At 32.8% G+C, this 12,858-nt stretch overlaps 1 protein-coding gene across 1 annotated transcript in view; it reads left to right on the forward strand.

Annotated features, from left to right (window-relative positions):
• The window catches only part of LOC128983964 (uncharacterized), a 91,160-nt gene that overhangs the window by 45,522 nt on the left and 32,780 nt on the right, over nt 1-12,858 (forward strand). The window contains exon 4 of the mRNA XM_054403242.1: nt 1,456-1,570. Within this exon, the coding sequence (XP_054259217.1) occupies nt 1,456-1,570 (115 nt within the window). The remainder of the gene's footprint in view (nt 1-1,455; nt 1,571-12,858) is intronic.

The following is a 12,858-nucleotide window of genomic DNA, read 5'->3' on the forward strand; positions in this document are numbered from 1 at the left end:
TTCTCTTTTAAGGATTTCAAACATTTCCTGGAGTTCTTCTCTGGTCTCTGCAAGCAGTACTACATCATCTGCAAAGGCGAGCACGCTTATCTTACTTCCAATTCTTATGCCATATTCTGTATTCTTCAGCTCTTTAACACGTTGACTGCGCGTGCCGACTTTAGTCGGCGTCGCCAGCGCTCCCAGGTGGCGCGCGCCGACTACAGTCGGCACCAGACCAACAGTAATATATTGAGTCAGTGTGAGCTTAGCCTCAGACGGAGACGTTATAATCGTTGCCAGCCTGCCAGCTTAGAATGCGAGCTTTACTTTGGTGTAGGTTGGTACTAAAATTTCCCGTAAAATCCCGTCTGGCAATGCTTTTGTCCCGGTTTCGGGGATTTTTTCTCTTCAACCCACATTACAAAGACACTGGATACGGATCCATGCAGTGCTGCTACCTTTGGGTGTTTCAGTGAACTACATCCACTCTCGGGGTAACGCAGCACAGTCACCACTGCTCTTTTGTGATTCGTCAGACTGAAATATTTGAATGCCAATTGCGTTCGCTGATTCGGTTGCGCGCCGGGGCTTCGCCCGCCACTGGGGAGCGCCTGTAAAGTCGGCGCGCGCAGTCAACGTGTTAAGTGCTCCCTCAAGAGCTATATTGAAGAGTGTAGGTGAAATAATATCTCCCTGCCTAAGTCCTGTTTTTATGTCAAAGGATGGTGAGTAGTCATTATCTATTTTAACCTTGCTCTTAGAGCCATTAACACTTAAAGTAGCCAATTTTATTAGTTTATTTGGGTTTCCAAAACTTTCCATTCTATACCAAATTTGTTCCCTTTGAATGCTATCATAGGCTTTGCTAAAATCGATAAATAGGCCATAGAATAGCCAAAATAAGTCACTCCAAAATCATTCTAAAAATAACACAATTTGACTTAAAAATTGTTACTTGATACTTAACTAGTAATACTGTTTTTTAAACTTATAAATTTGATATTTTTCAAAGTTGAACTATATAAATTCAAGTTCAGTTCATTCATTCAGTTGAACTATATAAATTATACTAACTGATATCTCCATGTTTCCTATGCCGAAGAGTTATTTTTAATAAGTTAGCCTTATTAATATTTTTATTATTTTGTTTACTGATGTTTTTATTAATGTTTTTTAATAAACGATTTTAAATATTTTTGTCTACTATTATTATTTTTGTATTTAAACAGTCTGTCGGCAGGTAATAAATCGGTAGGTATTTAAAAATGTTAAAAAATCAGGTTAAAATGTGGAACGTGCATTCCTGTTATGTATGAGAAGGAAAATCCCGCCTCGATCTCGTCTCAAAATTTTATGAGAAATAAAAAAATTCTGTCTGGTCTTGTTTCGAACTAAAAATCTAATCTTGTCTATCCCTAGTTAATACAATACAAAATGTCAATGTTATTGTTATTATACTTCTTTTTTTCATAGTTCCTGGACCACGGGTTGAAATGGCATCACAACAAACTGAGGCTGGAAGGTTATTTAAAAGCTTATGAGCAGATGACAAAAATAGGATCTCTTCCATTTTACATTGTGTCTTTTGGTGAGTATACAGTATCTTCCTTTGACTAATGATACTACTAGATATTCCATCCCCCATTAAAATTGTTGCTAGTTTTTAAATTAAATTCGTCGTAGTTTATGTGAGCCACTGACGGATTGTGTTGATCTAAATTACTAATTTCTGTGAAATACACAATGTTTTTTATCAAGTTGTAACGGGTCAAATTTTATTGGGGGAGTAATATTTTTACGGTCATCCTAAATGGGGATGACCGTAGTTCTCATCCCCAACGCCAGGGGCGGTATGAGAGAATTAATGAATAAATAAAACATAATTTATCTCAAAAACAAAATCATTACACAAAAATACAAATTGATAGTTTGAAATGGATCCCCAAATGGGCTGGTGCCTGTGCTTGGGGATCGATTCCACTATCAGCACAGTGAAAACAATAAGATTTACACCGTAGACTTAATATATTGTAACACAAAATTAACTTGAAAAGAACAACAAGAAATACAATAAATACAAGAAAAATAGTATTTAAAAAAAATTGTATGCACACATATATTCTGTTTATCTTTTCAGTTTAATGTAGCCTATATAAATATAACAATAACAGTAATAAATAAAGACAAAAACATACTATGAATATGAAATATCCTTTTGAAATTGCCTGAGACTTGGTCCATACGTTCTACAGACATTGCCCTAAAACATTCACACACATTCACTCACCCACACAACTCACAAAGTCAGGACTTGAGCTCACGCACAACTAAGATCAAACATACTTTCACAGCCACTACACTCCAACGGTACTTGCTCTGTGACCTTTAGGCGGCTGGTAGCTCTTTTAAAAAAAACTGTAAAAGCACAGTCCCTCTTAGGTCCAGCCCGGTGAAAATAAAAGTGGCACACCCACACGCACACACGCACACAGCACAGACATACTGCATTCATCGTACAAGGAGATGAAATAGTTTCTGATTCTATGACGACCAACTTCTAACAGACATTTTTTAAACATTTTTTTTAAAGTACCTACGTACACTGCATGAAGGGGGGGATTTAATACTTAGTGGAAGTTGGGAGTTAATGATGTTCCAAGATAAAAAGATGAGGTACTATTTATTCACTTCGTTAATCTAGGGGTGATAATTCCATGATTTTGATTATCTGTTTGGGTAATGATGTGTAATCCGTAAGAATAAGAAAGCTTTATTTTTATGAATATACAAACAAAAATAATGATTTTTTTTAGGGATGGACGAGATTGGATTTTTAGTTCGAGACGAGATTTTTTATTTCTCATAAAATTTCGAGACGAGATCGAGACGGGATTTCCCTTCTCATACACAACGGGAAATGCACGTTCAAAATTTTTACCTGATTTTGTAACATTGTTAGATGACTGTTTAAATACAAAAATAATGATAATAGGCAAGAATATTTACAATCTTTTATTAAAAAACATCAGCATAACATTTTATTATTAATCACGCCTAACTTATTAAAAATGCCTACGATTAGGAAACATAGTGATATCAGTTAGGATAGAGTTCAACTTATCCTGAAATAAAATAAATCATAAAATAAAAGCAATATTAATTTTTATAAAATAGTTACTTGTTTTAACTTTTTATAGTAATAAATCATTCCTCACTGCTTACACTTAACAAAACTTCTCAAATGTTATTAAAGTAATATTATTAAAATAATTAAAGTAATATTTACATTTAAAGAAATAATTAAATAAGAACGCCTTCGCAAAGGAAACGCAACTGCAACACGCTCCTGTATTGCGGGTATTGCATTGACTTTCTGCAGGCGTTTTTAATTTTTTTTTTTATTCTCGTCTCGATAAAAATCTCGGCCAAAAAGAAATCTCGTCACGTGTAACGAGATTTAAAATTTCCAGAAAATTTCCCGAAATTTCGAGACTTGACCATCCCTAATTTTTTTTATAGTTGAGGTATATTTAGTAGGTACTTAAAATTCATTAAACAGAGGATTTGAGGTATGAAAGCGATGTTTGTTGAGTGCTATCTTAATAATAGACTTTTGCATTATTTCTAGTGTCTCCAAAACATTCTGATAACATCCACCCAAGCTAAAATTCCATATTGCAATAATTATTGATTGTATATGGGTATAATACACAATTAGAGAGCTGCTTGAGAAGCGCCCTGGGCAGTAAGTTGTTTTATGGTGAGCTGAATAGGGACGCACATTGTTCTACGTTTTAGCGAATTTCCCATATAGGGAATAAGCTATTACAGTAGGTCTCATGGTAAGACTTAGACCCGGGACCGATTTACTTTTTTTTTGAGGTCCCCAGAGGCCAAAAACACCCTACGTTCAGATTCATATATAAATATTATGATTTCACTAGTAATATAAAATAATGTAAATATATATAATATAAAAATTCACTAGTATATATATACTAGTGGCTTGTAGGGACATAAGTCCCTAAAAAGCTCAATAATATAAAACAAATTATTCTTATATTTAAACAAAATAAGAAATATATTATCTATGCGTCAAAATAAATATCCCTGTACGCCATATCCTTTGTGTAAAAAACAGTTTGTTGTTTGTCTTGGTTTGCCTTTGTTGATGTTATATTCAAAAAATAATTAGAATCTATACATAGGTTTAACTCTGCTAAAGGCAGCAAACATATAATTGTTTGTGAATAAATACTGGCTTATTAAGGTAGCTTTGGTCTTGTGGTTAGTGGTGATAAAACAAGGCTTCCCTGATTCGAATTTTGGGAATTGTCTTTGTCAAATACTACACTCCAACGGTACTTGCTCTGTGACCTTTAGGCGGCTGGTAGCTCTTTTAAAAAAAACTGTAAAAGCACAGTCCCTCTTAGGTCCAGCCCGGTGAAAATAAAAGTGGCACACCCACACGCACACACGCACACAGCACAGACATACTGCATTCATCGTACAAGGAGATGAAATAGTTTCTGATTCTATGACGACCAACTTCTAACAGACATTTTTTAAACATTTTTTTTTAAAGTACCTACGTACACTGCATGAAGGGGGGGATTTAATACTTAGTGGAAGTTGGGAGTTAATGATGTTCCAAGATAAAAAGATGAGGTACTATTTATTCACTTCGTTAATCTAGGGGTGATAATTCCATGATTTTGATTATCTGTTTGGGTAATGATGTGTAATCCGTAAGAATAAGAAAGCTTTATTTTTATGAATATACAAACAAAAATAATGATTTTTTTTAGGGATGGACGAGATTGGATTTTTAGTTCGAGACGAGATTTTTTATTTCTCATAAAATTTCGAGACGAGATCGAGACGGGATTTCCCTTCTCATACACAACGGGAAATGCACGTTCAAAATTTTTACCTGATTTTGTAACATTGTTAGATGACTGTTTAAATACAAAAATAATGATAATAGGCAAGAATATTTACAATCTTTTATTAAAAAACATCAGCATAACATTTTATTATTAATCACGCCTAACTTATTAAAAATGCCTACGATTAGGAAACATAGTGATATCAGTTAGGATAGAGTTCAACTTATCCTGAAATAAAATAAATCATAAAATAAAAGCAATATTAATTTTTATAAAATAGTTACTTGTTTTAACTTTTTATAGTAATAAATCATTCCTCACTGCTTACACTTAACAAAACTTCTCAAATGTTATTAAAGTAATATTATTAAAATAATTAAAGTAATATTTACATTTAAAGAAATAATTAAATAAGAACGCCTTCGCAAAGGAAACGCAACTGCAACACGCTCCTGTATTGCGGGTATTGCATTGACTTTCTGCAGGCGTTTTTAATTTTTTTTTTTATTCTCGTCTCGATAAAAATCTCGGCCAAAAAGAAATCTCGTCACGTGTAACGAGATTTAAAATTTCCAGAAAATTTCCCGAAATTTCGAGACTTGACCATCCCTAATTTTTTTTATAGTTGAGGTATATTTAGTAGGTACTTAAAATTCATTAAACAGAGGATTTGAGGTATGAAAGCGATGTTTGTTGAGTGCTATCTTAATAATAGACTTTTGCATTATTTCTAGTGTCTCCAAAACATTCTGATAACATCCACCCAAGCTAAAATTCCATATTGCAATAATTATTGATTGTATATGGGTATAATACACAATTAGAGAGCTGCTTGAGAAGCGCCCTGGGCAGTAAGTTGTTTTATGGTGAGCTGAATAGGGACGCACATTGTTCTACGTTTTAGCGAATTTCCCATATAGGGAATAAGCTATTACAGTAGGTCTCATGGTAAGACTTAGACCCGGGACCGATTTACTTTTTTTTTGAGGTCCCCAGAGGCCAAAAACACCCTACGTTCAGATTCATATATAAATATTATGATTTCACTAGTAATATAAAATAATGTAAATATATATAATATAAAAATTCACTAGTATATATATACTAGTGGCTTGTAGGGACATAAGTCCCTAAAAAGCTCAATAATATAAAACAAATTATTCTTATATTTAAACAAAATAAGAAATATATTATCTATGCGTCAAAATAAATATCCCTGTACGCCATATCCTTTGTGTAAAAAACAGTTTGTTGTTTGTCTTGGTTTGCCTTTGTTGATGTTATATTCAAAAAATAATTAGAATCTATACATAGGTTTAACTCTGCTAAAGGCAGCAAACATATAATTGTTTGTGAATAAATACTGGCTTATTAAGGTAGCTTTGGTCTTGTGGTTAGTGGTGATAAAACAAGGCTTCCCTGATTCGAATTTTGGGAATTGTCTTTGTCAAATACTACACTCCAACGGTACTTGCTCTGTGACCTTTAGGCGGCTGGTAGCTCTTTTAAAAAAAACTGTAAAAGCACAGTCCCTCTTAGGTCCAGCCCGGTGAAAATAAAAGTGGCACACCCACACGCACACACGCACACAGCACAGACATACTGCATTCATCGTACAAGGAGATGAAATAGTTTCTGATTCTATGACGACCAACTTCTAACAGACATTTTTTAAACATTTTTTTTTAAAGTACCTACGTACACTGCATGAAGGGGGGGATTTAATACTTAGTGGAAGTTGGGAGTTAATGATGTTCCAAGATAAAAAGATGAGGTACTATTTATTCACTTCGTTAATCTAGGGGTGATAATTCCATGATTTTGATTATCTGTTTGGGTAATGATGTGTAATCCGTAAGAATAAGAAAGCTTTATTTTTATGAATATACAAACAAAAATAATGATTTTTTTTAGGGATGGACGAGATTGGATTTTTAGTTCGAGACGAGATTTTTTATTTCTCATAAAATTTCGAGACGAGATCGAGACGGGATTTCCCTTCTCATACACAACGGGAAATGCACGTTCAAAATTTTTACCTGATTTTGTAACATTGTTAGATGACTGTTTAAATACAAAAATAATGATAATAGGCAAGAATATTTACAATCTTTTATTAAAAAACATCAGCATAACATTTTATTATTAATCACGCCTAACTTATTAAAAATGCCTACGATTAGGAAACATAGTGATATCAGTTAGGATAGAGTTCAACTTATCCTGAAATAAAATAAATCATAAAATAAAAGCAATATTAATTTTTATAAAATAGTTACTTGTTTTAACTTTTTATAGTAATAAATCATTCCTCACTGCTTACACTTAACAAAACTTCTCAAATGTTATTAAAGTAATATTATTAAAATAATTAAAGTAATATTTACATTTAAAGAAATAATTAAATAAGAACGCCTTCGCAAAGGAAACGCAACTGCAACACGCTCCTGTATTGCGGGTATTGCATTGACTTTCTGCAGGCGTTTTTAATTTTTTTTTTTATTCTCGTCTCGATAAAAATCTCGGCCAAAAAGAAATCTCGTCACGTGTAACGAGATTTAAAATTTCCAGAAAATTTCCCGAAATTTCGAGACTTGACCATCCCTAATTTTTTTTATAGTTGAGGTATATTTAGTAGGTACTTAAAATTCATTAAACAGAGGATTTGAGGTATGAAAGCGATGTTTGTTGAGTGCTATCTTAATAATAGACTTTTGCATTATTTCTAGTGTCTCCAAAACATTCTGATAACATCCACCCAAGCTAAAATTCCATATTGCAATAATTATTGATTGTATATGGGTATAATACACAATTAGAGAGCTGCTTGAGAAGCGCCCTGGGCAGTAAGTTGTTTTATGGTGAGCTGAATAGGGACGCACATTGTTCTACGTTTTAGCGAATTTCCCATATAGGGAATAAGCTATTACAGTAGGTCTCATGGTAAGACTTAGACCCGGGACCGATTTACTTTTTTTTTGAGGTCCCCAGAGGCCAAAAACACCCTACGTTCAGATTCATATATAAATATTATGATTTCACTAGTAATATAAAATAATGTAAATATATATAATATAAAAATTCACTAGTATATATATACTAGTGGCTTGTAGGGACATAAGTCCCTAAAAAGCTCAATAATATAAAACAAATTATTCTTATATTTAAACAAAATAAGAAATATATTATCTATGCGTCAAAATAAATATCCCTGTACGCCATATCCTTTGTGTAAAAAACAGTTTGTTGTTTGTCTTGGTTTGCCTTTGTTGATGTTATATTCAAAAAATAATTAGAATCTATACATAGGTTTAACTCTGCTAAAGGCAGCAAACATATAATTGTTTGTGAATAAATACTGGCTTATTAAGGTAGCTTTGGTCTTGTGGTTAGTGGTGATAAAACAAGGCTTCCCTGATTCGAATTTTGGGAATTGTCTTTGTCAAATACTACACTCCAACGGTACTTGCTCTGTGACCTTTAGGCGGCTGGTAGCTCTTTTAAAAAAAACTGTAAAAGCACAGTCCCTCTTAGGTCCAGCCCGGTGAAAATAAAAGTGGCACACCCACACGCACACACGCACACAGCACAGACATACTGCATTCATCGTACAAGGAGATGAAATAGTTTCTGATTCTATGACGACCAACTTCTAACAGACATTTTTTAAACATTTTTTTTTAAAGTACCTACGTACACTGCATGAAGGGGGGGATTTAATACTTAGTGGAAGTTGGGAGTTAATGATGTTCCAAGATAAAAAGATGAGGTACTATTTATTCACTTCGTTAATCTAGGGGTGATAATTCCATGATTTTGATTATCTGTTTGGGTAATGATGTGTAATCCGTAAGAATAAGAAAGCTTTATTTTTATGAATATACAAACAAAAATAATGATTTTTTTTAGGGATGGACGAGATTGGATTTTTAGTTCGAGACGAGATTTTTTATTTCTCATAAAATTTCGAGACGAGATCGAGACGGGATTTCCCTTCTCATACACAACGGGAAATGCACGTTCAAAATTTTTACCTGATTTTGTAACATTGTTAGATGACTGTTTAAATACAAAAATAATGATAATAGGCAAGAATATTTACAATCTTTTATTAAAAAACATCAGCATAACATTTTATTATTAATCACGCCTAACTTATTAAAAATGCCTACGATTAGGAAACATAGTGATATCAGTTAGGATAGAGTTCAACTTATCCTGAAATAAAATAAATCATAAAATAAAAGCAATATTAATTTTTATAAAATAGTTACTTGTTTTAACTTTTTATAGTAATAAATCATTCCTCACTGCTTACACTTAACAAAACTTCTCAAATGTTATTAAAGTAATATTATTAAAATAATTAAAGTAATATTTACATTTAAAGAAATAATTAAATAAGAACGCCTTCGCAAAGGAAACGCAACTGCAACACGCTCCTGTATTGCGGGTATTGCATTGACTTTCTGCAGGCGTTTTTAATTTTTTTTTTTATTCTCGTCTCGATAAAAATCTCGGCCAAAAAGAAATCTCGTCACGTGTAACGAGATTTAAAATTTCCAGAAAATTTCCCGAAATTTCGAGACTTGACCATCCCTAATTTTTTTTATAGTTGAGGTATATTTAGTAGGTACTTAAAATTCATTAAACAGAGGATTTGAGGTATGAAAGCGATGTTTGTTGAGTGCTATCTTAATAATAGACTTTTGCATTATTTCTAGTGTCTCCAAAACATTCTGATAACATCCACCCAAGCTAAAATTCCATATTGCAATAATTATTGATTGTATATGGGTATAATACACAATTAGAGAGCTGCTTGAGAAGCGCCCTGGGCAGTAAGTTGTTTTATGGTGAGCTGAATAGGGACGCACATTGTTCTACGTTTTAGCGAATTTCCCATATAGGGAATAAGCTATTACAGTAGGTCTCATGGTAAGACTTAGACCCGGGACCGATTTACTTTTTTTTTGAGGTCCCCAGAGGCCAAAAACACCCTACGTTCAGATTCATATATAAATATTATGATTTCACTAGTAATATAAAATAATGTAAATATATATAATATAAAAATTCACTAGTATATATATACTAGTGGCTTGTAGGGACATAAGTCCCTAAAAAGCTCAATAATATAAAACAAATTATTCTTATATTTAAACAAAATAAGAAATATATTATCTATGCGTCAAAATAAATATCCCTGTACGCCATATCCTTTGTGTAAAAAACAGTTTGTTGTTTGTCTTGGTTTGCCTTTGTTGATGTTATATTCAAAAAATAATTAGAATCTATACATAGGTTTAACTCTGCTAAAGGCAGCAAACATATAATTGTTTGTGAATAAATACTGGCTTATTAAGGTAGCTTTGGTCTTGTGGTTAGTGGTGATAAAACAAGGCTTCCCTGATTCGAATTTTGGGAATTGTCTTTGTCAAATACTACACTCCAACGGTACTTGCTCTGTGACCTTTAGGCGGCTGGTAGCTCTTTTAAAAAAAACTGTAAAAGCACAGTCCCTCTTAGGTCCAGCCCGGTGAAAATAAAAGTGGCACACCCACACGCACACACGCACACAGCACAGACATACTGCATTCATCGTACAAGGAGATGAAATAGTTTCTGATTCTATGACGACCAACTTCTAACAGACATTTTTTAAACATTTTTTTTTAAAGTACCTACGTACACTGCATGAAGGGGGGGATTTAATACTTAGTGGAAGTTGGGAGTTAATGATGTTCCAAGATAAAAAGATGAGGTACTATTTATTCACTTCGTTAATCTAGGGGTGATAATTCCATGATTTTGATTATCTGTTTGGGTAATGATGTGTAATCCGTAAGAATAAGAAAGCTTTATTTTTATGAATATACAAACAAAAATAATGATTTTTTTTAGGGATGGACGAGATTGGATTTTTAGTTCGAGACGAGATTTTTTATTTCTCATAAAATTTCGAGACGAGATCGAGACGGGATTTCCCTTCTCATACACAACGGGAAATGCACGTTCAAAATTTTTACCTGATTTTGTAACATTGTTAGATGACTGTTTAAATACAAAAATAATGATAATAGGCAAGAATATTTACAATCTTTTATTAAAAAACATCAGCATAACATTTTATTATTAATCACGCCTAACTTATTAAAAATGCCTACGATTAGGAAACATAGTGATATCAGTTAGGATAGAGTTCAACTTATCCTGAAATAAAATAAATCATAAAATAAAAGCAATATTAATTTTTATAAAATAGTTACTTGTTTTAACTTTTTATAGTAATAAATCATTCCTCACTGCTTACACTTAACAAAACTTCTCAAATGTTATTAAAGTAATATTATTAAAATAATTAAAGTAATATTTACATTTAAAGAAATAATTAAATAAGAACGCCTTCGCAAAGGAAACGCAACTGCAACACGCTCCTGTATTGCGGGTATTGCATTGACTTTCTGCAGGCGTTTTTAATTTTTTTTTTATTCTCGTCTCGATAAAAATCTCGGCCAAAAAGAAATCTCGTCACGTGTAACGAGATTTAAAATTTCCAGAAAATTTCCCGAAATTTCGAGACTTGACCATCCCTAATTTTTTTTATAGTTGAGGTATATTTAGTAGGTACTTAAAATTCATTAAACAGAGGATTTGAGGTATGAAAGCGATGTTTGTTGAGTGCTATCTTAATAATAGACTTTTGCATTATTTCTAGTGTCTCCAAAACATTCTGATAACATCCACCCAAGCTAAAATTCCATATTGCAATAATTATTGATTGTATATGGGTATAATACACAATTAGAGAGCTGCTTGAGAAGCGCCCTGGGCAGTAAGTTGTTTTATGGTGAGCTGAATAGGGACGCACATTGTTCTACGTTTTAGCGAATTTCCCATATAGGGAATAAGCTATTACAGTAGGTCTCATGGTAAGACTTAGACCCGGGACCGATTTACTTTTTTTTTGAGGTCCCCAGAGGCCAAAAACACCCTACGTTCAGATTCATATATAAATATTATGATTTCACTAGTAATATAAAATAATGTAAATATATATAATATAAAAATTCACTAGTATATATATACTAGTGGCTTGTAGGGACATAAGTCCCTAAAAAGCTCAATAATATAAAACAAATTATTCTTATATTTAAACAAAATAAGAAATATATTATCTATGCGTCAAAATAAATATCCCTGTACGCCATATCCTTTGTGTAAAAAACAGTTTGTTGTTTGTCTTGGTTTGCCTTTGTTGATGTTATATTCAAAAAATAATTAGAATCTATACATAGGTTTAACTCTGCTAAAGGCAGCAAACATATAATTGTTTGTGAATAAATACTGGCTTATTAAGGTAGCTTTGGTCTTGTGGTTAGTGGTGATAAAACAAGGCTTCCCTGATTCGAATTTTGGGAATTGTCTTTGTCAAATACTACACTCCAACGGTACTTGCTCTGTGACCTTTAGGCGGCTGGTAGCTCTTTTAAAAAAAACTGTAAAAGCACAGTCCCTCTTAGGTCCAGCCCGGTGAAAATAAAAGTGGCACACCCACACGCACACACGCACACAGCACAGACATACTGCATTCATCGTACAAGGAGATGAAATAGTTTCTGATTCTATGACGACCAACTTCTAACAGACATTTTTTAAACATTTTTTTTTAAAGTACCTACGTACACTGCATGAAGGGGGGGATTTAATACTTAGTGGAAGTTGGGAGTTAATGATGTTCCAAGATAAAAAGATGAGGTACTATTTATTCACTTCGTTAATCTAGGGGTGATAATTCCATGATTTTGATTATCTGTTTGGGTAATGATGTGTAATCCGTAAGAATAAGAAAGCTTTATTTTTATGAATATACAAACAAAAATAATGATTTTTTTTAGGGATGGACGAGATTGGATTTTTTAGTTCGAGACGAGATTTTTTATTTCTCATAAAATTTCGAGACGAGATCGAGACGGGATTTCCCTTC

The sequence above is a fragment of the Macrosteles quadrilineatus genome, unplaced genomic scaffold, assembly GCF_028750875.1.
Source record: "Macrosteles quadrilineatus isolate MER2022 unplaced genomic scaffold, UCM_ALF_1.0 Scaffold_2__2_contigs__length_208266976, whole genome shotgun sequence".
Taxonomy (NCBI): Eukaryota; Metazoa; Arthropoda; class Insecta; order Hemiptera; family Cicadellidae; genus Macrosteles; species Macrosteles quadrilineatus.